This window comes from Sylvia atricapilla, chromosome 2 (genome assembly GCF_009819655.1).
Source record: "Sylvia atricapilla isolate bSylAtr1 chromosome 2, bSylAtr1.pri, whole genome shotgun sequence".
Classification (NCBI taxonomy): domain Eukaryota; kingdom Metazoa; phylum Chordata; class Aves; order Passeriformes; family Sylviidae; genus Sylvia; species Sylvia atricapilla.
The window spans coordinates 100,196,917-100,222,725 of NC_089141.1; the positions used below are offsets into that span (position 1 = coordinate 100,196,917).

The window sequence follows — 25,809 nt, forward strand, 5'->3', positions numbered from 1 at the left end:
CTTACTATTCCTTGGACATTTTTCCTTACAATCTATCATTGGTTTTCAGTAGTTTAACCTGGTGCAACTTGTTCAGAGCGTGTATGCTTTCTTTCAAGCTAGAAATAAGGACCATTTTAAAATGAAGAAGCTTCAATTTATAGACTATCTTCAGAAACTGTGGCTCAGTGCTGGCATGCCTGACATTTTCACTGAGCAATGGTATCTTCAGGTCCTGCAAGTCACCTGAGTGAGAATAAATAGTAGATTCAGACTTTGGGGTATTTGAACTGTTTTTGTGCAAACCAAAAGTGTTAAATGTAGAAGAAAAAAAGGTGAGTCATGCAACATTCTTTCCTCTTTTTGGAAAAGTGGTCCAAGAATGAGGTTATAAAAAGAGCCATTCTGCCCCTAGAGTTGCCCATTTAAAAGTCCAGGCCAGAAGTGACTATTCAGCTTCCATATCACTTTCCAAGACTTTCTGCCTTTACATAGAACCCAGCCTAACAAAACCAAGCACAGTTTGTGAAGTCAACATTTGCTCTTGTACAGAGCTGTAAAAATGATGGCACAATTTTCTCAGTCAGCACTTTACACCTGTCAAATCCACTTAGTGCAGAATATTAATTACCACTTCTGCAAAGAAAATAGATGTCCTTGAAACCACTTCTTTTTTAGCGTAACTGGGCTAAGGGAAGTGAGTCCTTCCTTTTTTTCCCCGGGGCTAAAAACTGTAGATGTATATAAATTTCAAACTGTAAATTTATATTGACTCCACGGGCAAACCTTTTCCCCTAATGCATATACAGCTATAGCCTCCCTTAAAAAAGAAGAAAACACAGACTAGAACTATCATAAAGGTCAGTCTGCAATTTCATTACCCTCTGATATTTTCACCTATAAAGAGGCTCCTCCCATTTTATGCAGTGTCAGGGGAGGCCAACCTCTCTTGGCTCAGGTAAGTAGCAAATAAACCAGAAGACATCTGGTCCATGGGGAACCTGCAGATTTGAGCTGTTCCACTGAGGTGCAAATCCACCTGGCCATGCTCTGGCAGTATTTCCTGCAGGATGCTCCCCAGCACAGTGTCCAGGGCATCCATCACACCTGCTGCACAGGTGCCTAGGAGTCCATCCACAGCTACTTGGCACTGACCACCTCAGTTATGGGCACATCCATAGCCGTGGCTACATCTCCCCTGCCTTGCCCTTCTGGCAAGCAGTGGCATCCTGGACAAACTTCCCCAAGGAGCTCCATCAGGGTGACAGCTGCCTTGCATGAACATGCATACAAAAAGCCTGAATTCTGTACCCTAGATGTGAGACTTTTTTCCTGCATTGTGAATATTGGGGAAAATATTTAGATGTCCAGATTGTTTCCTGGCAAGCCACTGCACCAGCTTTCCACAAGATAATGCAATTTGTGGTATTTACTCTATTACAAGCAAGCATTTTGTTAATGGATCTTTTGTTGTTGCTGCTACTAGTGTGCTACTCCATTTATTTTCATTCACAGTGAGCAGGTCTCCAGGTAACCCTACAGATACTGCTGTCATGTGATGACAAAGAAAAGAGTTGATTTCTCTACTGAACAGGAAGAATTTTTTTTTTTTGAAGTATGAATCCAGACAAATGACAATTTAGTTTTCAAAGTCATTATGTAAAAACTTCACTAGCTTTTAGATAAAATTCTGCAAATTCTCCTTAAGAATAATTTTCCTTAATAAACTGCTTGGATTTGTTCAAAAGTGAGATGAAAAATACTAACTCTGTATAAATGGAATCTAAGCAACAGGGATAATTCTTGAAGAAAAACTTCATGAAGATGACTTAAAAATGCTATAATGCTTTAAAAGTTGAACTTGCAGCAAAGCCCACTTCTTTTGCAAGGGGGAAACTTTGATGTCTCAGTTATGTGGAGTCAAAACACCTTGGCCACCAGATCATCACTGGAACTGGATTCAAAGATCTCAGGGATTCCTCTCACTTCACTGGGCACTGTGAGACCTCACAAGCTCATTCGGCCTGATAAAGAATGAAGACAAAGAGAGTGACTGCTGGGTCTAAGAATATAATCCCTGGCACAGCTTTCTGTTCAGACCCACTGTTTTGTACAGAGAAGCACATTGCACACAGCATCTGCTCCTCGCCACCCCCAGCAAATGAAGGACAGAGGGACACCCCGTGTGACAGACAAGGTTAGTCAAAGGAGGACTGCTCTCTGTCTTTGCTCTCCACTTGCCTTGGAGAATAACTTTATAGATACACCTTGTGTGCTCACATGCACACAGAGCAAAGTGTGATCAATTCAAATTGGCTTTGAGTCCAAATTCCTAATCTTTTTTAGTTTTCGGTACATCTGGCACCCTAATCAAAAATTCTTGCCTTTGGATTTTGAGTAGTCTTATGTCAAGACTTTGGGAGTGGGGATGACTAAGGAAAGCAAGGTAGCAGTGAAAAAAGTATGCAGGTATTCCCAATAGCTTCCATAAAACTGTAACTTCACTTAGAGAGGAATGCCTGCATTTGAAATAAAAAAAATAACCCAAACTAACAGACCAGCAGTAAATAACAACAAAGTGAAGGAATAAAAACCTACTCAACCTTTCCTGAATATCTGTCAAAGCAGAACTCACACTTTCTGTATGTCTGATAGTTGGCATTTCTTCCTATCAGACAGTTAGATCATATCAATGACACAAGACTTGGGCACGTGCATTTATAACATCTGGTTAAAAACTTTATTCTGATTTAGGTACCTATGGCTCTCTGGACTTTCTCAGTTCATCAACTGAGGAGCAACAGCAAGCTCAGAGCCAGAAGTTGACCCAAGTTCTCTAAAATACAGTTTTTAATCAATAATCAAACAGAAACCCCCTTATCTCCAGTTTTCAACATATTACAAATAACTTTTAGTTTATATTTCAGATGGGAGAAACCTAAACCAGGCCCCCATTCAGAAAGACCTCCCTAGGACCCTGAAATTTCTGAACTCTTACTAAGATGACTAATGTTAGAGAAAACCTCAAGAAAACCTGGGGGAAAAGTAAATTTTCCACTTAGGAGGATGGAGTCTTCATCTGACTGCCTATAAAATTCTGAATATATGCATTCAAGTACTAGATATTAATAAATAACAATATAAACCCTAGATTTCTCCACTCATACAACATCTTGGCCTGATGAATTTCTCCTCTACAATCCTCTCCAATTCAGCAGGTCCTGGGGGTGAGAAATACACATTTGCCTAGAGAATAAGAAGCTGCTGCTTGTTAGAGGTCTGGTTTAAAATGTTTGCATGGGCAGAAGATTAAATATTCTTACAATGACTGATAAATTTTTTTGTTTTCAGCTTGATCAAAGTATCTTGACTTCTTTATGTGTCATGGCTCAGCGTTTTTCACACCATTTTAAGAAAATACTGTCACTTTTAGCTGTTCTCAAGTTGTTTCTCCCTGAAGAAACATTCATGGTAAAGACTACATGACTATTAATTTTTATTATAGCCAAGCATTTCTGTCGACTGATTAATGAAAGCCCAGCAAAATTGTGTCTGTGGCAGGGAAGACAACCTGGTTACACTCCTACTGTAAAAACAATGGAGAGGACTAGAATATGTGGTTCATTTTTATTGACATTGACATGAGGATTCATGAGGCTTAGAAGCCTGGCAAAAGCAAAGCTGTCAGTGCTGTTCGAAAACATTTTTAATATTTGTAATCACAATGGTTTTGCTCTTACCAGATGGACTGTGAACAGCAAAGGAGTCCTGAGGAGGCAAGGACTGCTTTAAAGTGACCAATAAAAAAACTTATCTGTTATGTCAATACCCACTTTTGTAATAGATATAAATGAAAGTTTCATATATTTAACCAAGTATAGAAATGTAGTAAAACTTCAGTAAGAATTCTTTAGTTGCACCTGCATTTCTCTGTGTTAAAGCAGTCAAGAAATCGCAACATTATTAAATATGAGCTTGGTATGTGAAGAGAGAACTTTACCAATATCCAAAATCGGGGCTTCTGTTGTTTTTTAATAAAGTACTGTTACATAATTCACCTTCATGAAGTAGCAGTGTGAAAAGTCTTGGGAGAAGCAGGCAGTAATATGTAGGAGCACAGCTAAGGCACCTAGTGTAACAGAGAGCAACATCAGCCTGTCTTGAAATTTCTGGCAACTACTTTCTCAGCTTGTGTATGCTCCTGCTCTGAAGGTGTGAAGTCATTAGCATTGGGTCTAACTTGCATATTTGGGCTTGGCTAGGTGGAGTTCTCAATTCTTTTAATAGTGGAATCCAAATGTGTGTAACACTCAGCAATCTGGTCCTGAAGCTCTCCTGGTTACACAGTCAGACCTATGTGTGATGCCAGACACTTTGCCTTCTCTGCTTTGTCAACTTGTATTACATTCATTCTTTGCTAGAGCACTGTCACATGCTATTAAACTTGTTATTAAAGTTGTTGCCAAATAACACGTCACTCCTGTACAGTTAGAAAATTTAATGGCCAGACACATTGTCACTCAAATGCAGTCCCTTTTCAGACATCTCTCTGCCAGAAGGATAGGAATCATTCCAGGAAAGTTTTATAATGCCGTAAGCGAGACCTTCAGCCCATCACTGTGTCAAATCACATTTCTGTCAAAATGCCAAAGAGTTTCTTCCTGCACTTCACAGTAAAAAGCAAGTTAAATAATAACCTGCTTCCTGTTCTAATCCAACACACCTAGAAAGCACTGAGCATTCCTGACCTTTTTGTAGGAACGAATACATTCTTTGCTAATGACCTTGCAATGGAAACACCTAACTCTTCTTTTTATTTGGGAAATTCCAGGTAACATCTATTTGAGGAAAAGAGTTGTGTTGTTACAGCAGTAAGATTTCCAGTAGCAGTAGTAAAAGGTATCCTTTGTGTTAGTCTTGATGGTCTTGTTTCCTCTAGAAGTTTAAATCCAATTGTAAAACTGTGAACTATTTCAGTATTGCTCTGGAGAATCCTCAGCTACTCACACAGCAACAAAGAAGTAGAAAATCAGGTTAATACTTTGGCACACACAGACACTCTTTCTTACATCCCCAAATGCAAACAGGTTGCAGATTTCCATATGACACACACACGCTGCTGCAGCGTGAAACCAACCTGAGGAGAGTCCCGTTTTCCTTCTGTTTAACAGAGGCACAGCAATATCTTAGTCCAGCCTACAAAATGACACCAGCCAGAGCCTGCAGAAGGCAACCAGCTTGCCTGAGCACATCAGCACCTTCATTTAGGCAGAGGTTGTGGGTTGCATCCTTGTCACAGGGTACTGTGACACACATTTCTAGAGCAGGAAGGTGTCCGATTTGGGACAAGAGGAAATTTAGAGTCTGAGATTGCTGCTTTTTATAATTACACAGGGGAAGGCTGAGGAAGCATGAGACCTGAGTCAGGGCACACAGGAGGTGAGTGCAAATGGGGATAGGAGAATTCGTGTTTACTCCAGACTTGCACCTAGCTGGAGAGAGCACAGTGGTGACTGTGAGCTCTGAATCAGTACTAAGACTGAATCAGCCTTATTGACTTTAATATATCTCAATTAGATCAAGTCCAATATTGAAGCCTGTAGTTACTGCAGTAATGTGACATCCTTCTTGTGTTAAGAGCTCCCCAAGCACAGGTTACAGAGCTTATTTCTGAGGTGAGCAAGTCCTTCCAGTTAGAGCATCAGTTTTCCATTCCCCTGACATCAGTGACACACGGGGCACAATGGCACAAACAACCTGTACCTCCCACAAGAAACATGTCAAACATTAATGAGGTAGCTTTCTCCAGCCAGCACTGGTTTGCTAGGATCTTAAAATTTACATCATGTCTCCCCCTACCTAGTACTTTTATTTGCTATATAGCTGCATCTATGCTTCCAACAGTAAACTTGGCTAAGCTCAGTAGATTTGGCTCTTTGAATCCAGAGCAGCCAAATTATCCAGCAGTAGCAATTTCCATTCAGATGCACCTTCTTTTCCACTTACCCTGCATTAGCTGTTGTTCTCTGTTTGGTGCTCTGTGCTAGGAAAAAGAGCATGGTCCACAAATTGTGTGATTGAGCTTTCTCCTTTACCTGGTGTGCCCTTTGCAATGAAAGCCATCTCCAGAAGGGGGTAAACCCAGGTAATGGGTCATCCTGTGGCAGGGACAGCTGCCCAGCTTAATTTTTACTACCTCTAAAATAAGCCCAAGAAGCTTTCACAAAATCCCAAACTCTTCATTGCTGTTACCCGAGGAGGTGAAGAGCAGCCTGATGGGCCCCTTTGCTAAGAGGATATTTGCTGTTCAGTAGCTGGGATGAAGGACATAGGAAAGGGCTTGTACTGAGGAGTATGATCTCCCATACCAAATGAAAATGCTGGGTCTGGGCTCAGTGAAGTGAAGGGATTTTACCAGAGACAGTTTCGAGAATAGATGTTTCTTTAATGTCTTGATATTCAAAAATGGTTTTGAAGTCTGCTCATTCTTACATAATTTATTTTGGTATTCTAATTTTCAAGTTTTCTCCTCCAAGAAACAGTCTATTGGATGTTTTAAGATCATACTGATAAATGCAATTCTGTTTTCCTGTGATTATCATCAGCTATATTCTCCAGTTGCTTTTCTTACGTGAAAAAGAGAGCAGAGTTCAAAACCTACTTATCTGAGGGGCTGAGAGAGATTGGTAGGCCCTGCCTCTCCATTGTAACCTTTACAATGTGTCAGGACAATTATTCTCATGAATCTAGTGATTTGTCTAGAATTATAGTTAATTATCGTGCTAAAATGTACTAATTACTCCAGTTTGCAGGGTAACAATCCCATAAAATTAATTAGCATCTTAAATTTTTCATCCTACAGTGCTAACACAGGAAAAAATACAATTCAATTTCTAATACTTAAAAAGAAAGTTCAGAGAGGAGCATTAAGCCATTTTGTTAGTTCAGCTGTTTGCACTCCAGCCCCTCACACTGTCCAATACTGGAGCTGTGAGCGCTTCAAGGGGCAACTCAGCTGCATCACTGGCTCAGGAAAAGCCTGACTGAGGCAGCATATAGAAACTCTCTCAAGCATCTCTTCCTGAGGCTGCCTGTGGTTGACACTCACTACTCTAAGAGTTTGTGTCTGCACTGGATTAAAAGAGAGAGCCCCAAACAACACCGTGTGGAGCGGGTGCAGTAACCTTTGTTCCCTGAGCAGAAGGCAGAGGGGAGGATGGCCCAGGGCCATTTCCTGGCTGCTGGCACCGAGGCTGCTCATTCCCTGGCTCCCACACAGCACCGCAGCTTCCTGACGGCATTTAAATGGTGTCTCTTGCTTCCTCAGTTGCTCCTTTCCAGGCTGGGAAGCACTGGCAGCCTCTCACCTTCAGGTGTGGTGATCTGAAGAAGCTGGTTATTTTCCAAAGGCAGGGAATGGCTGGAGTGGGGAGGCTGCAGCTCAGGAGGAGGGAAGCAGCTGCAGGAAGCTGGGAGTGAACGGGCCGGGTCACACACAGCCAGCTGCTAATTGCTCGGCCAGCTTAAGAGTCAGCTGAGGCAAAAGGTGCCAAGCAAAATCTAATTTCTGCCTGAAGGGTGTTAATAACCATGGATACAATTACCCAGTGTTTCGTGTGGGGAATTCAGCTCCCCCTCTTCTGGCTCTTTTTAACTTAAGGATTGCTATGAACAGAAGTCAATGCTTGGAGGACCCTGTCCCAGCCAAAGCCCATGGGAATTGCTGGTGCCCAGCAGCACTGCCACCTCCACACAGCTGAAAACCTCCTCGGTGCCAAGTTGTAAAGTAGCTGGTTCTACTTTAAACAAAATTCCTGCCTGCTTTCAAACCACAGCACTCCTGTGTGAAAGGTATCATCTTTCTCACCAGCCTTCACGCTTTCCTCACCAATGTGCCTCTGTCCAGTTTCCAGCCCCAGGGTCCTCATTCAGAGAAGCAGACACTGGAGTCCTCACACCTCTTCGTGGCCCTGCAGACTGCTGATATTCCTGCAAGCAGGAGCACTGTCCATCACCCCACCCAGCCACCCTCTCTCATGTGGTGTTGGTGTTAGTGGGACCCGCAGAGCCTCCGGCCACAGCCGCCTGCTCCCAGGGCAGTGCCCCGGGCACAAACGCCGCACACAGAGGCGAAAGGCGTCAGCACAGCGGTGCTGTGATGTGATGTGGCACGGCCAGGGAAGGCACAGGACCACCAGACACCTCCAGCCACGCCGTCCCTGCAGCACCAAACCCGGGGCGCTGCCGCAGGCTCCAGGCACAGGGATGCTCAGGGAAGCAGCCTGGCGGGAGGGGAGCAGGGGAGCTCACACCCCAGGCAGCTCCACAAGAACACGAGGAAAAGGATTCTGTCACTTCAGCAGAGCACAAACTTCTGACTGTGTTTTACAGCGCTGTCTCACCTTGTTTCATATTTGCAAATTTCAGTCCTGGCTGTCACAGAGCATAGCGCTCATGGACATTTCATACACAAATTAGCCCATAAAAATGACTGCAGAGCTGTGTTCAGTCCTTTGACCTGTTAGCACAACAAGAAACTCATCTGAACCTTTTGCTCATTCAGAAACGAATTAATAAGAAAATCACAGAAGATGAAATTTAAAACACACTTTCAAGTATTTGCCATCTTACTTCCACGTAAAACTTTTTTAAAGTTCTAAGTGCTATGGTCTCACATTAAGAAATACTTGCTCCTTTTAGAATTGAAACAAGAACAAAAAGAGAACATAAATCTGTTTTCTTAATAAACAAAAATTTCCCAAATCAAGAATTTGGATATTATCATCCAAAGGTATGAGTCTGATATTTCACACCTGACTTCTACCCATAAGCAGAAGTTTGCTACAGGACTGGTATGGGCATATTAATGAAAAGTCATTTTACACAACTCTTCAAACAAAAAGATTTATCATTTTCACAACAAAATCACTTTGTACTTCACCAGTCTTTTCTGATTTTCTTTAAATATAAAACCAAACACTTTTAAAAGCAGCAGTTTATATACACGTTTTTAATGCATATTTCATATTCTTTAGAAAGGGAAAATCCATGTCTTATGTGAAATACGTTGTATTATTATAATGAAATGCAGCAAGAAGAGCTTGTATTTCTGCAGTGTTCTCTCCCAGAAAAAACAACTTGCAAAGCAAAGCATTTTCACAAAAACTTATTTAAGCATCTTCTACAAAGCATGGTTCATTGGACTTCTAACTTAGGTTTATAAAATGACAAGTTATCATCTCAATAGGACTAAAAAAAAAAAAAAAAAAAGTAACCTTTTTTTTCTTTTGGAATCTAGTTCCAAATTCAGACTTTCATTTTCAAAATATGGAACACTTCTGAGATGTCTGATATATTTCTGAGCCATGGCTCAGGAATCAATACTTTATTTACCACAGTTTATCTCTTTCCAGGGAACTGGGGATCCAGAGAAGTTAATTTCTGGATAAATATGGCAAATGTATAACTAAAAACCCAAACAGAATTCTTATTCCTTATTCCTTAATTTCCGTCTGTTCTCCTACTCTGCTACTAACTTTACAAAAATCATGGAAGTAATGTAGAAATCCTTACTGCTGGAAAGCTATGGCAAGACTCTCATTCTTTGTACAAAAATATTTTAATGTAGATATTCAGAAATGTTACATAAGAGCCTTTCAGTGATAAAATATTTTATTAGTGTTTCTGTTTGAGTACATTGAGCAGTGTATTGTGACTTTAAAAAAATTCTCAAGTTTCACTACCCAATCTTTAAATCTCAGACATCACTGTTACAACAGAAGCAGATGCTGTGGAAGAAAAATTCATCCCAACAGTCAGGTTCTGAGCTGCCAGTTGAGACCCACAAACCCGATTCAGCTACGGTGGAGTGGGTATTTTATATATTTGTGCATATCAAAAAGTTCATGGGAACTCTGCAAACCATATGTGAATGTGACCAGCCAACTGCACACTACATCTCACTCAGCTCCTGGCAGGCAGGGGCTGATACAGGGTGTGCTGCTGGAGCCAGCATTTGATGGGATGATAAGCAGATCCTTCATGTGGGGGGGGTTTTGTTCCTTGGAAGCATCACTAACATCCCTTACCCACTCACTTCATGCTATGCAAAAACATCTGTTATTTAAACACTTTATAAACTTAACAGAGATTGCTGGACAAGATATGAGGATACTCTGTGGTTAGTTAAGAACACATGAAACCACAACCAGGAATATGTGAAAATTTGAAAGAATGAAAGCAAACAGAGAAACTGAAGTAAGCATCAGGTTCAACAACGAGTTGAGAAGAAAGTGCTGCTGCAAAAGTAGGACTATGAAGTGTATCAGACTGTAAGTGTACAATATTGTAGAGCAAACAATACCACATCAACAGCAAATGAAACACTGTCACACGACAGAGAACCTTGTGCATGAAATAATACAACTTTTTATTCATGTTTTATAGATTACTTTTATTTATTTTTGCTTTAATAATGCATATTCTGTTCACTCTGTGCAAAATTGGGGACAGAGGTGGGTGTTTAAATCATCTAATGAAAATCAAGCGGAGATGAACATTCAGGTTGAGGGAGAGGCCTACCCAAACCAGGAAAGCTAAAAAGCCACAGCTGCTCAAGACAAAGCTGATCTCAGCTGTGCCCTTTTGTCCTGCCCCTGGCACAAACACGCTCCCCTGACCGAGCAGCTGAGCGTGGGAAGGTGACCTCCACCCCACACCAGGGACATCGTGGTGGCTACATAGGGAGAGCTGGCCTCAACCGGCTCCAGTCAGTGTGTGGCAAAGAAAGGCACAAATCATTGCAAAGACCAGACTTCTGTTGGTTTGTTTCCTTCTTGTAAATACGTTACTGTACACAATGTAAGTTTAGGTCTGTGGGGGATTCGGGGACATAAAATTGCATATTTAACAGAACTTAAAACCATAACGAAAAGTAGGCTGTTCAATCTCAAAGCAAAAATAATCCCTCCAGCCCCAACATTAACATTCATTCCTGGCTATATGAAGTACAAACATTTTAAAATCTGTGACAAAAGACAATTAAAAACCGAAAGTCAAAATCATAAAGCTTGTAAACAGATAATCTGAAATACACTTTATTTATGGAAAAATATCATCAAAATAGTACCACTATGGACTAAACTGCCTGAGTTTTCATTTCACCTAGGATCTTGAAGTAGAGAGCCTTTAGCACAAGAAGATCAATTTCAGTCACAACTAGTGCCGCACAGCACGGCTTTGGGTAGAAATTTTGTTCGCGTTGGTATTTTTGTTGTGCTATCAAAAACTGTTGTGCTAATCCTTCAAATAAAGGGATGTTGAGGCAATTCTTAAATCATTTGGCACAAAGTTATTTTGGCTGGGGCATAAATTTGAGTCTCAGTCATGAAGAATAATGCAACATTCCACCTATCAAGTATTCACTTTGATTGAAGAGCTTTCTTTATGTCATTAACTTCCATCTAAAAACAAACAGAAGAAAAAGTATTTGATTAAATTAGATGCTTTAGCAAACTGAGGCACAGTTGGTGCCACTTGAAAAGCACATTCCCTATTGTCCAAAGGTGTCAACTACAGGTTTTATACCACTCTTATTTCCACAGATTTCACAAACTGAGGTGCTTCTCAACTGTGTAAGATGACCATGCACAGCTTCCTCCCTCAGACCATGACAAGCATAGTCATTGAATGCACTGCAAGACCTTTCAATCTCTTTAAATTACAACTTTTACAAGCCACACAGCATTACTGCAGAATGAGCACTGTGTCCATGCACCATGCTGCACTTACAGCCAGCACAATAAACTGCACTGCTGGCAATGAGGACAGGTGGCTGAGGGACAAAACCCATTGTCTGTCTCCTGCAGGGAGGGTTCTTGCTGTAGGAATGGTGATGCCTTCTACAAGCATCAAGCCTGTGCCCAGGCACCTTAAGGGCCCTGAAGGATGTACAGCCCATGCTTAAAAGGATGTGGCTGAAACTATCAGCAGCCTCAGTTGTACACTGAGGTTGTACACTCTGACAGACACTGAAAACCCTAAGGCAGGGGTCCTAGATTTATTCAAACCCACCTGTTTCAACCTGTGTTCAACTGCACCATCATCAAGGCAGTCTTCTTTAATACGTGTGGCCTGAGAGCTGTGCTACTTCATGTCTGTCAGAGCACTCTGAAACTAATGCTACCTTTTTTTGTTAGCTCTCATCTTCGTGTAAAGCTAATAATGCCATCTTGGCTAGCATCTGAACGTTTACCAGTATAAGCAACATTTGAACTGGAGTAAAAGCATTCAGCTGTAAGATCATAATTCTAAACCTGTCAGTGCAGGTTTCAGCATAGAGAGGTAAAGTTATCTCTGGACAACTCTGAATAGTCTGGCCTGTTAGACTAAATCAACAATGGCTATTAAAAATGTTCACTGGGTTTTATCTGAATAAAATTTCAGTTTCAGCTGAATAAGAACTGTGTATCATTAGAAGCCATTTTGCTGTGTGCTTGGACACAAAGTACCTTAGGCAGCCCTGGAGCACAGGCATTGAGGATCCTCAGTTCTGACACCCTTTGCTTTACAGAGGGACCAAGTGCTTTACAGAGGGAACAGTCCAGTGAAATTGCAATTTGACTTTCTATCCCTAGTTCGAAGTGCAGTTGCCCTATACCATTATATATATATATTATATATATATATATATATATATATATATATATATATATATATATATATCTCATAAAATAATACAATATAAAATATATATTGTATATAATATATAGCATATCTGTATATTATAATTATGTAATATCTATATATATTAGATATAAAATATATAAATATGCCCTATACCAAAAAATATAAAATATAATCAACACCAAATCACTTACCAAGTATATGGAATAGAAGAGCATAGCATAGTTTAGAATAGAATAATTTTGGTTGGAAGGGGCCTATAATGACCCTTCAGTGTATCTGCCTGACCAAGTTAAAGCATGTTGTTAATGGCATTGTTTAAATCACTCTCCAAAACTCCCCAAAAGCAGTTTCACTATCATTCCACATCAAAGCAGCATTGGTAATGATTTCAGCAAAGGCCAAGCTCCATGAATCCCACAAGCAGGGCAGCAGGATAGCTGGTAATTGACTAAGCCAGCACAACAACTTCTAGAGCTAAGGTACTGTTAAAACTACGGTTGCAGTAAATGGCTCCTTAATCAGAGTCCCTTCTTATGTATTGCTCAGGGTGCTTTAATAAAGATAACTTGAGTCAGTATGTAAAGCAGACATTAAAATCTTGCTATATGAGATAATATTCCGAGCATATTAACACTGAGACAAGCCTACTACAAAATATAAAGCTTTGGTGGCAGCAAGTAAGTACCTTAAAAAGGCATGATTTCATTTGTGACAAAAGCAAACAATTAAAACTGAGATAAAAAAAATCATAGTTTGAATCTTGTACTGTATTTAATTTTTAAAAATGTGTCTACTTGTGCTGATAAATTTATGGATAATTATCAGGCTTTTCAGTAAAAACCCAATATTGCAATATACATGACACAAACTTGAAATGCTATGAAGGGAAGAGGTATATCCCTTTCAGAAATATTGGTAGTTTTTGATTCACTGGAATCTAAATATCTTAGCAGAGCTTTATGTCCCATGTCAGGCTAAATCAAACCTGCCGTCACATCCCCGACATTAAAAATAATTTAAGTACCTGCAATCGTAGACGGATCTTCTTCTCTTCATCCAACTCAGAGAGCAATTGTTTAATCTCCTTTCTGTTAAAAGAATGCAAAAGAAGCTTGGGATGGAAAGGACTACACTAGTAAAATACAAAAGATTATCTCTTGGAGATACATTTACCCCACTTCACTAGTTATTTTTTTCCTCTGAACATCTAATTGAAGTCAGCATACTCTTGTGAACTCTAGGCTACAGCAGAGAGAAGTAAAACTCACTATGGGACAGTACCCCGCCCCATCCCACATGGCTAATGACTAATGCCTCCTTCCAGCCCTGCATCCACAGCCTTTGCTCTGGCCTGGCTGTATCAACACTGTGTCAGCACCCAGTTGCCTTTTTCCATACAAAATGTAGATGTATTGACTGTTGGTGGGCTATAGGAACTGGTAACACAAACCCTGCCCATCCTTAAGCCACTTAAAAGCTGTTTATGCCAGCAACACAATGTAAACTTCAACTTCATTTGTAAGACTTAACGACCCCAAATCTGGACTTTCTGTCATTTCTCTTTGTGAGGAAAGGGAACGTAGCTATAAGGAGCAGACACGTTCTCATGTTCCCACTGAGCGATCTCACCTTAGGACAGATACCAGTAGGTGGAAGCTGCCCTTGCAAGAAGGGCCGGGGAGACCAGAGCAGCAGGGTCAGCCTAAGAGGCGAGGCCGTGGGGCTTGCTGGCTACATCCAGCTTGAACCATGCCCTCCCAAATGCATCTTCTCCCAAACTCCGCACACCTCTGTTCCGCCACACGCTCTGCACGCTGCTTGCCCTTTTCTTTTTCCTGCCTGGGCTACACACAACTGACAATGTAAGTGAAGGTTTAGCTTCCAACGCATGAAATATTCTCAGGAACATCAAAAGTTACATGCCAGCCCCAGATTCTCCTAAGAAATGAGCGATTTAAAGAAAACAAAGATGCCCAAAACTAAAATATTAAGATTCAGGGCCATAAACACAAAGACCTTCAGATCACCTAGTCACAATTCAATTACTACTTTTCTAACATGAGTTTCCTGGGAAAATGTGCTAACAGTCAAATAACAAATTCATTTAATAACTTCAGGAGCTTGTAGCAATTTGTACTGCAACTATAACAAATGCACCCCTTTTATTATGATCAATGCACAGGACTTCATAGGTAGTGATGACTAAAACAACATTCACAGCTTATAGCCTGCAACTAAACTTTTTTACCACCCCATAAACATCTACTTGTGTCATAACACAGGAAAAAAGAAGCTGGTGGACAGTGCAGGTCTTTTTTGTGGAGGTTCTCAGCCCTGAGTGTCACATGAAAATCACGCACAAACACAGACCAGCTGTGCAGAGTAACACCCATGAAGGTGAACTCAGTCAGAAACTGCCACCACTATGCACAAATGGATCCATTCCACCTACAGCTGTGATTTGCAGTACTTACTTTTGCTGGTCTTTCATCGTTTCAATGATGGTTCTTAGCTCCCTAATTTGTGTTCTCAGCTCTTCCAGGGCAGTCTGACCTTGGCTCAAATGCTCAGTCTTTGGCTTTCCTTCAGTACCAAACAGGGATGGGGAATTTGACCTGTGGCCTGTTGTTCCCATAGCAATTGAGTGAAATCCAGGTGACGGTGAAGGGGACAGTGATGGTTGTACATTACTGCCACTAGCCAGACCTCCTGGCTTTGGAGGCAAGGAAGTTTTGTTATCAGACACCTGCAACAAAAAGAATAACATTTAATGTCTGCAGAAAGCTTTATGAAAATCAAACCTATAACCAATGATAAGTATTTAGCCGCTCTTCGGTAATGCTGAAATTCCAACAGTCAAATATGAACAGTCTTGGCAAAAGCATGATAAATATAGCAATTAGTCATCATCTTTGTACATATACATCAGAGGGGGTTGAGCTGTGACGCAAAAGTTCAGCAACAGCATTTCCAAGATCTCAGACCTAGCAGTGAATTAAACCAAGTGCAGATGCTCAGTGTTTCTCTCACATGTTTGTGGGAAGATATCTACATCCATGGATGTCTCCCACAGAGCACAAAACTACATGGTCAAGAATCCAAGCTGTATTTTTTTGTAAATTAAATTCATAATTTCCCACCATCTATTGAAGGAATCTTCCAAGTTTTTTTCAAAAATTAAAAAAGTATTACATGTTCCCCCTAGCATTATGAAAATAGAAAAATATTAATTAGGCTCGCTTGTTGGTATGATATATATATATATATATATATAAAAAAAAAATCCCATGGCTTCAAAATGATAATATATTAATAATAAATAAATGTAGTGTACTGTCCTCTGTTAATCAAAGCTTCCATGAATCCCCATAACTACCAATAGCTGTTTATTCCTCCAGGAACTTGACAGAAAAACACACCATTATCCTATAACTCTGGAATCATGTGGTTAGCTAAAAAGGATTCCTTTCTTCTTAACTGAAATCCAGTGTTATACTTATTAGACAAGCCTCTACTCATATGTGTTACATAATGTAATTTATGAATATAATGTAATACAATGTAACATAGCATTTTATACTTACTAGACAATTAGAAAATCTGAAGTTTACCAATCATACATGACCATCTACTTCACTGCATACAGAGGACAGTGTAAAGTGCAGTTACCACAATGGTGAGGGGAATCTTTGCACTGTTATTTGGCAGTGCTGTGCATGCATTACATGACAGCTACTAGGCGTGTTTGAAAATCTGATTTGGATAAGAGTAAGAAAAAGCACTAGGCAACCTTCCAGCTCTCTTTGGAAAAGAGATATTGAAGTTGAATGGCAAATAGGGCAAAATACTGAGAATAAATGGTATGGAGAGGGAAGGAGACACTGTAAGTGAGGATTTGGAGACTGGCAGGGTGGCATTAGCAGAACAAAGTAACTGAGAAAAAAGTTAGTGATGAGATTAAAATCAGGAAAACTTATGATGGGGAGAGAAGAGCAGGATCTACCAAGTTCTGCAAAAAACAGTCCTCCCTACTATACAATATGATTGAGCACAGCACCTGATCTGGGAAAACACTGAATTCAAGAAGTGTTCTCCACAAAGAACAAGTCTGGCCATAAATATAAATAAAAATGGCATTATAATCACAAGAAAGCTGAATCACCGTAGTGCCTTAAAAGCTTGACTCAATTACTTGAATAATATTCTTTTAACATTTTATCAATTAGTTTGTGTATCTGGATTGGAAGAGACCTTAAAGGTCACCTAGTTCCAATCTCCCTGCCATGAGAAGGGGCACCTTTCACTAGACCAGGCTACTCCATCTCCCATTCAGCCTAGTCTTACAAACATTTCCAGGGATGGGGCATACACTACTTCTCTATTTTGGCACCTGTTCCAGCGCCTTGCCACCCTCACAGTAAAGAATTTTTTTCCTAATATCTAAACCTACTCTGTTTCAGTTTGAAACCACTCCATCATCCTCTCCTACCACTCCATGCTCTTGTAAATAATCCCTCTCCATCTTTCTTGTCAGCTCACTTCAGGTACTGCAAGGCCACAATTAGGTCACCTCAAAACCTTCCCTTTTCCAAGCTGAACAAACCCAAATTCTCTCAGCCTTTCCTCATAGCAGAGGTGCTCCATCCTTCTGATCATCTCAGTGACCTCCAACAAGGTCCTGTCCTTCCTGTGCTGGAGACCCCAGAGCTGGATGCAGCACTCCAGGTGGGGTCCCAGAGCAGAGAGGGGTGTGAGTAATGTGTACCTATAAACAGATCTTTCATGGATAATGACCCAATGACCCCATATATCAGTAGATGCCAGTTTCCTTTGGGCTGAAAAGAGATTTCAGGCTGAGTTCAAATCTGCAGCAGGCAAATAAGGCACAACTGAAGTCATTGATCTGATCATCTTAATCCAGAGCTTAACTGGCTATCAGCAATAAAGTCTCAAGCAGCTGCTTTCTAATAGTAGAATTAGATTTTCTAATCTTATTTTACAGGAACATTTACAGTTTGTCATAAACTTAGAAATGTTGGCCCAGCAGTATTCCTTGGTGCAAGTGCTCCCAGAAGAGGGAGCTACATAGCAAAACATTATCCTTACAACTTGATCACAGAAGTGCATAACTTCATCTTTCAAATACCTGTCAAACTATTAGAATTCAGTATTTTTATTATTAAAGGTATCTGCATGTACTAAAAAATACTTCCAACCGTTAAAGCCTGACCTACACACTCCTTTTGTAATATTTGATTCCACTATAGTAGTCTACCAATATACAGTAAGAATATAGACACATATACATAGAATATACAGACACAAGCCTATAAAATGAATACAATACCAGTATAAAAAGTGATTATATTTGCAAATTTAAATTCACATACTATTACAGTATGTCAAAGGGTTGTATTTACTCTACTCACAGATTCTTCTAATGTAAACTCAATTTGAATTTGCAAAAACACAGAGTCTTTGTTTCTAAAATTTATTTCCCAGCCTTTCTGATTCTGTAAAATGCATTTACACATGGATTTTTTTCACAGTATGGTTATTTGAGACATTTTAACTGTGCAATTCACTTTTGACTTGCCTTTCCAGCACAGAACAATCTTTGGAAAACAATATTTATTATTTTAAGCTTCTTTAAGTGGGCAGTTACCAGGTGAATGTTGAATTAAATTTTAAATATTTAAGTACTGCTTTAAAAAAAGAAGTTGCATGTGATAAGGTTCAGCAGAGGCATTCCAATTAACTTACTTGTGATATTGTAACAGTTCTTGATTTCCTTGACACTTCAAGAGTTTTGTGAGTAATGGAAACATGATCTTCCTTCTCATCTTCAGGACTTGGCGAGTCAAAGAAATCAGGGCTTGAAAGGGATGACTATGTAGACAAACACGCACCACAAAAGAAGAAGAAAAAAAAGCACAGATATTTTCATTGCACAAGAACATTTTTAGCTACCATTTTCAAAGTAACAATACTTAAAATCGGGACTTTTTGTCCCCCTACTCCCCCTTTTTTGCAACTTATTTTCAAAGCTAGACGGCTTTCAAAGCAATCACGAATTCAACATTGATTTACAGCTTTGCACTGCATGATATCCCAGGATGAAGGCCTCCAGCCCCAGGCGGGATGCCGAGCGCTGGGTAGCCCGGCTCTGTCACTGGGGTGGCTCTGCTCAGAGCAGGTCTCACTCACCTGCGGCTCTGCAGAGGCCCCAGCCACGGCCAGTGCACGGTGCTGGCACTGCAGCGCTGCCTTGGGCACAGCCTCGGGGTAAAGGCGTGCAAAGGGAAGGTTCTTTCCACCCCTTGATCCTTTCCTCACAGATGTGACAGGGGAAGGAAAACCTCTACACTGCTCTTTTACATTTCTGTACTAATGACAGCAGTCGATTTTGAAAGCATTCTCTTTTTTTGAATTCTATTAGTTTTGCAATAATCCTTTTTGCTTCCTTCCACTTTGTTTTTCTTCAGCAACGTGGACTCGGGTAACCATCAGTAGTTGCTCTCATCGTGATACTCCAGAACGCAAAAAGCATGGAAACAAACAAACCCCAAACCCCAAAGAAGAAGACATTGAAAAACTAAGCAGTGGTTTCCAAAGTGTTGTTTATAAGACCAACTCGTCTAAAGACAGATTTTAGAGAGTGAAGTTTAAATCACCCTTGTATTTACAACTGTGACCTTAATGAGAAGAAACACATGATAGCTCAAGGAGGGCTGTTGAAGACTGCATGATCTTTTTGTTCTCAAAATCTGATAAATGTCCTCAAGAAACCAAGAGAAATGCTTCTTTTGGGAAATCCTTTCAAAATCCTCAATACTTTGCACAGATTAGTCTATTCCAAAGATTTTTATAAGGGATTTTTCTGGGCTCAGTCATGGCTGGCAAGGAACACTTGGCAGCACCCAAATAAGGGGGTATAAACCTTAGAAGGAAGGGAATGTTTTAAACATCAGTATTCAAAACACTGGCAGCCTTTTGATGGTGATTTTCCTGATCTGCATCTCTCTGCCTCATTGTACGTGTGAAGGAATGGCTGGGTAAAAGTAGTAAAAACACCAAGGAACACAAGTAGGAGGGGGGGGAAATTCAGAAAAAATATTTTAAAAAATAGTTTTTAAAGAAAAGGAAAATTAACTTACAGATGTTAGAGACTGGGAGGGTGGTCGCCTGCCAGTAGCTTTTGGTCTGGTTGTAGTTGGATGATTAAGCTTCTCAGCAATTGGTATTACAGAATCAAAACCTTCCAAATCTTAAAAATAAAATAGAATCGATTTGGTTTTCTGGCAATTGTCTTCAAAGGGAAAGAATCACATTTTTTTCTAATTTCAAAGAAATGAAATCCCATTTTCCCCAATGTGTCACAGTGTTCTGCACATATTTAGCCACCATGATGGCACTAAAAAAACCTGGAAGTCCAAGGCAGCTGCAATCCAGTAACCCTTGCCAAGAACAATTACCCTTCCATCTCAAACACAATAAAGCAGAGGGGGAACCTGTAGAGGAGCCTTTGGCTTTGTTTTCAGCACAGTGGAAGCTACATGACATCATGGGTTCTATGGCATGGAATAAACAGTTTCAAAATTTCCATCTGGCTACTGAAGGGGTTAGTAATTTTTTTTCCCTGAATAACTGGAGACATAAGACTGTGCACACATTGTCTCAGGAACTGTACTGCCAGCTCTGCATTGCAGTAATTGCTGAGGAGAGTGCAGAATGAGAAGGACCAAGCTGGAAGTGATCTGCAGGTTCCCAGACCCCTGCAGCTGGAGGGACCATGGTTTCCAGTAACTGCAGGTCAGAGCACTATCTCCCTCCAGTAGTCCAGAGGCTGTGTAAGTAAAAGCTCCAAGAGGCTCCTGAAGCTGTGCAGAGTCCAGGGAAAGCAGGTCTGCTGAATGCTGTAACAGCCATCTCCATGGCCAGTGAAAAGCTCTGGGGAAGTGTTTACTGAATCCAGCCACGGGGTAACATGTTTACGTGAAAGAACGATGTGGAGGCTCAAGGAATACCACAGCTCATGATTACATGGATAAATCAAATGGCCTAATACCATTCATCTATTTTTATGGGTTGTATCAGTTTCACTCACCTTCATTTCAAAATGCCCTACAGCATATGTTGAGCAGGAAGGAGTCAGAAAACACACAAGAGGTACTTTAGACAAGATAAATCATAGTTCTTCACAATTACTTTCAGATATCAATCAAATACAGGAATGATATTCATTATTCAGAGACTATTTTTTTCATTGCACACATGTAGGAAAAATAGCTTTTAAATTAATAGTTCTATATACTAAGCACTTAATTTTCCAAATTATTACAGAACAATGAATCTCTGAAGATCCAGTTTTGTTGCCATATTACAACCAACCATCGTACAAAATTACGCAATGGAAAAACAAATTAATTAATGGGCCTGTGCAATAAACTATATGCGTTGAAGGACACTTAAATTGATTTAAAGTATTCATGATTTGTCAGCTAGAAAGTAAATGGGACTGGAGAGTCCTTATTCAGCGATGTCCTTCCATCTCCACGAGATAAAAAAAAATGAAAGAAGAAAAAAGAGCGCTCTTTCAATAGCCCTGAAATAGTCTAAGGTTATTCACCTCCAAATACTGCTCTATTTTTGGAGTGACTCTTCCTATATATAACCAGTGACCCCACTGTCCTCTACCATGTATTTTTGTCATTGCTCTTTTTATTGACTGTTGCAGCCTCTGTGCAAAGGTAGGTCACCCACCCAGTCTGTCAGTGGGAATTTGACAATCTGAAGCCTCAGTTGTACCCAACACGTCGGGTGAGGCCACAGTGCTTTGAAAGTTAAAATGAGCTAATTTTAGCAGATTGCATGAAACCTATCTAGAGTCCTACAGAACTTCAGAGTTTCAGGAGAAAAGAAACCGAAAGAAATTTTTTTTCTGGGAAAAAAAAAAGTAAGCAAGTGTAAGAGCTGGTTTCCATTAAGATCCAGTTTGAAGCTGGTCCATAAAATAGCTAAATGACTTAAGATCACAAAGCAAATTAATAATCAATATATTAACATATTGTCTAATTTTAATTTTCTCTTACTGAGTTACTTTGCTAAATTGCCCAACAAAAATGTAATACCATCAAAAATATACACTCCCCTCTAAATGGGTGATAACTCACACACATGAGCAGAAACGGAGGCTGAAGCAATCCTCCCATTTGCCCCAGCCACTCTCTCCCACTTTACTGTGTATTTTTGCTGAGCAAGCTTTAATCCATCTCGTTTTTCAATGCCATGTGCCAAGCCATGGAAATACTTGCACTGAAGGAAGAATCAGTACCAGTACCACAGCACTGAATTCAAGCTGGTAAAACTGAGGGGAAGAGCAGACTTCAGCTTTGGGGGGTCAAGGAATTGGCTAAAGTTACTTTGCAGCCTAGGAAAGCTGCAGTGCATGACTTCCCTCTCTTCATTTTCCATTTCTGTGGTCTACACAGGAGTAAGAAAGGAGATTGAGTGAGGTGGGAGGCAGTCTCTTATCGCAGGTAACAAGCGACATGAGAGGAGGAAACAGCCTCAAGTTGTGCCTCGAAGTTTAGTTAGGGGAGGTTAAGATTGGATACTAAAAAAAATTTCTTCATGGAAGGTGTGGTCAAGCATTGGAACAGGTTGCCCTGGGAAGTGGTAGAGTCACTGCTGCTCAAGGTATTCAAAAATATGTGTAAATGTGGTGCTTAGAGAGATGGTTTAGTAGTGGACTCAGCACTGCGGGGTGGAGTCAATGATCTTGGAGGTCTTTTCCAACTTTAAAGATTCTATGATTCTGTGAGTGCCACTGTCGCTTCCTCTGCTCTTACAAAAAGTATCTACACTCATATGGAAAACAATCAATGAAAAAATAATGAAGTCAATTAATTCAATGTGTTTCTTTGGCTTAAATACACTAGTAAATACCTAGAGTTGTATATTTTATCAGAACAATGAAATATTCAGGTTTAAATTGTAAAATGTATTGATAAAACGCATGAATTTACATCCTTGACACCCATAAGCATTTGCAGACATAATTTGCTCAATGCATCTTATAAATACCATGGAAGATGAACATTTATGGTCAAAGCTTCTATTATCAAGAAATATTTGGAATCCTACTTTTTTTCCATTTCTGAATGCATTTTTGATAGCCAGAAAAAATAAACTAAAGCAGCCTATACTTGCACTGAATTTTAAAGAGAGTAGAACACAGACTATAAAGGCTCCACAGGTAGTATCTGCGGTCAAACTAGTGAAATCACAGCCATTCAGCTGATACTCTAAATGAAATTAAAGTGTAATGGACACCACTTGGTATAACAATAAAATAATAAATCCACTTCCAGCACTCTTACATGCCCTTTTCTCTCCATTTGTCGTCCTTATCTAGATGTTGATCTTCCTCCCAAATCCACTCTGCACCTAAGGCTATCATCACCTACCACAAGTATCACCTGTGGAGATATTAATTCAAGAAAATTCCCATCCAGTGAACTGGTGACTAGTAGAATGAGCAATAGAGCCACTCACAAAACTTCTGCCATGCTGTCATATATGCTGTGAATTCAGTAACTCACTTGTGCTGGTTATTTGGTTATTTTTTGCTGGTGGAAAGCAAGGCTATGTGGTTCTGACTATATTAAATTCACTAAACTAAGGTAATTAAATGTAGAGATTCGATTTTATTTCGTTTGTATTTCTGCAGCTATTAGAAATTGGGAGATTAAATTTACATACTAAGCAAAATGTGCAGCCTTCCTGACAGGACCCAAATGGAATGTCATTAAAGAAAAAGTCCAGTCTACTGTATTCACATTCATTGCCAGTACAGCAACATCAGCATCCAGCAGACCTGGACTCTGCACTGGTCCAGCTTTTTCTTTGTCTGGTTATAACAAACAGTAAGGAAGATCCTATTAAACATGTCGAACATAGAGATGGCACCCATCAGTTACTTAACTAACTAATTAATTAACTCCCTAATTAAAAAATAGTTGATATTTGTTCTACAATTAAACAGATGCATTCATCATTATTACTGTCTCGGTGATCAAGCTGGTAATCCATGAAGTAATTCATGAGACGGGGAAAAAGGCATCAGAATAATTTTAATGTATCAGTGTAGTACATACAGTCTGGCTTACTGAGCAACCATATTTCATGACTATGAGAAAATGTTAGCAAGAATTATTCCCTGGTATCCTTCCAAGACACTTAGGAATAGAATATTTCTCCCCATTGCTATGTTCATTTGGGAACATGGTTATTTAAAGGATGATGATGGTATTTTTTAAAAAATGCCCAGACCCAGGACAACAATAATTTAGAGAAAAAGTTATAAACTCATTAGACTTTTACCTTCCTAGAAAACATCCTTCAGTCTCTGCCCCCCAAAAGACCCCAGAAATAAGAAGTTAAGTGGTTATGCTTCCTTCCTTACCCCTTTTATCCCCTGTATTTACTATTCTGGCATAAAACGTGGCTAGGGTTTATCTTCCATTTAGTTTTTTTAGTGTATGGGCAAAGTCTTTGATACATAATGATAACAGAAAGTTTTTTAATTAGTAGGGTGATTTCACCTTGAAAAAACTGAAATGGGAAATGATATATAAGAGAATTAACAATTTCAGAATGCTAATGGTGAGGTTTCATAGAACAGAAATACAGCAGGGCTGAAGGAAATGAAGCAAAGTTGGCATTCATTTCATTTGAAGAAGATTATGTCACAAAAGCCAGAGTGGATTTCATCTCATAATCATCCTCAATGCATTTAATAGGTTGGCAACAGGCATGTGAAATAATATATATACTGTCTTTAGATGCAGTAATCCTTAGAGCTGTCAAATGAGACACGCACTGCAGACAAAATCTTCTGCATTTAGTGCCTATTCAATATATAGTAGAAATCAAAAAATAACTCAATAATCTGAATGTTAGTAGGAATTTTCAGAAGACTACAATTATTTTAACTATTTCAAGCACCCGGATTCTGCTACTCCCTCCATGCTGAACAGCATCATACCCTTTGAGGAATACAGCCATACTCCCAGCCAGAGTCCAAGGCAGCAAATCTCACCCACAGTGAATCACAGACTGTTTTTTAAGATTTGGGTAATGCAGTTTTAGGAGGAGAACTCCCTGGCTGCAAGGTCCCTTTGTTCAGGAGTGTAAGAGTGATGTGCCAGGGAGGCCTGCCCAGAGTTCTGTGCCTTGGAGCAAGACAGCATGGCTCACCTGGCTCCCCAGGACAGTCACTGGACAGATGTGACTTTAAACTACCTTTCCTAAAGCACCCAATTATCTTCTCCCCTTTCCATCCTGACTTTTATCGCTTTAACAGCTGAATGTAGAAGGCCACCTTAATGAGCTTTGCTAATAACCACTTGCCAGTGCCCTCATAAGGATTTTATTTTTAACAATTTGGAACATGCCAAGAAAGAACTGAAAGGTCAAGAAAACTGAGGAGCTAGAAGAAATGGATATTCTGTTTTCAGGCACCTCAACTTGATACACATGGTGACCAATTTAAATTTCTAGTTTACTGCTTTTTTCTGGACCCCTCAGGGCAAGAGCCTGACTTAATTTATATAAAGAACCATTACCATATTCCTGATTACAATATTTACAGTCCAGAACTGTGTTTATGGGGGATTTTGACTCACTGATGTAAATATTACAACTTAAACCAGATGAGCAATTCTGTTCCTTTGCTTTGCCCTGTTAAAATGAGCATGAATAGCAGCATAGAAAGAGGTTTAGGCAGATTTTAATCTTCATTATGAGAGTCACATTTTGTCCTCCAACCCTTATATTTACCAGTATTTTCTGATTTTCCAATTTTTATTTTGTGTTTTCAGGCAAAATAATTTTAGTATCTCACAGTAAACCAGCCTGTGATTTAAAGACAAACCTCCTCCATTCTACAACCTTTTACCGGAAATATTCTCCATCTCTTTCCCTAGTGTGGGCCAAATCTTATTACATCACTTTTTCTTGCAGTCAGAGGCACAGCAATCACCTCTCCTGATAAATTCAGCTCTAGAACAACTGCAAATACAGTCCAAGGAAATATGATACACTGAAGATTTTTTTGCTTGTTTATTAGATATTTTCATG

At 39.8% G+C, this 25,809-nt stretch overlaps 1 protein-coding gene across 6 annotated transcripts in view; it reads right to left on the reverse strand.

Annotated features, from left to right (window-relative positions):
- Positions 1-10,405: 10,405 nt before the first annotated feature.
- The window catches only part of SH3KBP1 (SH3 domain containing kinase binding protein 1), a 212,887-nt gene continuing 197,483 nt past the window's right edge, over positions 10,406-25,809 (reverse strand). For all 6 annotated transcript variants that reach the window (XM_066313938.1, XM_066313936.1, XM_066313937.1 and 3 more), the window contains 5 exons: positions 19,824-19,933; positions 18,430-18,555; positions 15,141-15,412; positions 13,691-13,754; positions 10,406-11,441 (listed from right to left, as the gene is read on the reverse strand). In XM_066313938.1, coding sequence (XP_066170035.1) covers positions 11,400-11,441; positions 13,691-13,754; positions 15,141-15,412; positions 18,430-18,555; positions 19,824-19,933 — 614 coding nt within the window. In that variant the 3' untranslated portion in view covers positions 10,406-11,399. The remainder of the gene's footprint in view (positions 11,442-13,690; positions 13,755-15,140; positions 15,413-18,429; positions 18,556-19,823; positions 19,934-25,809) is intronic.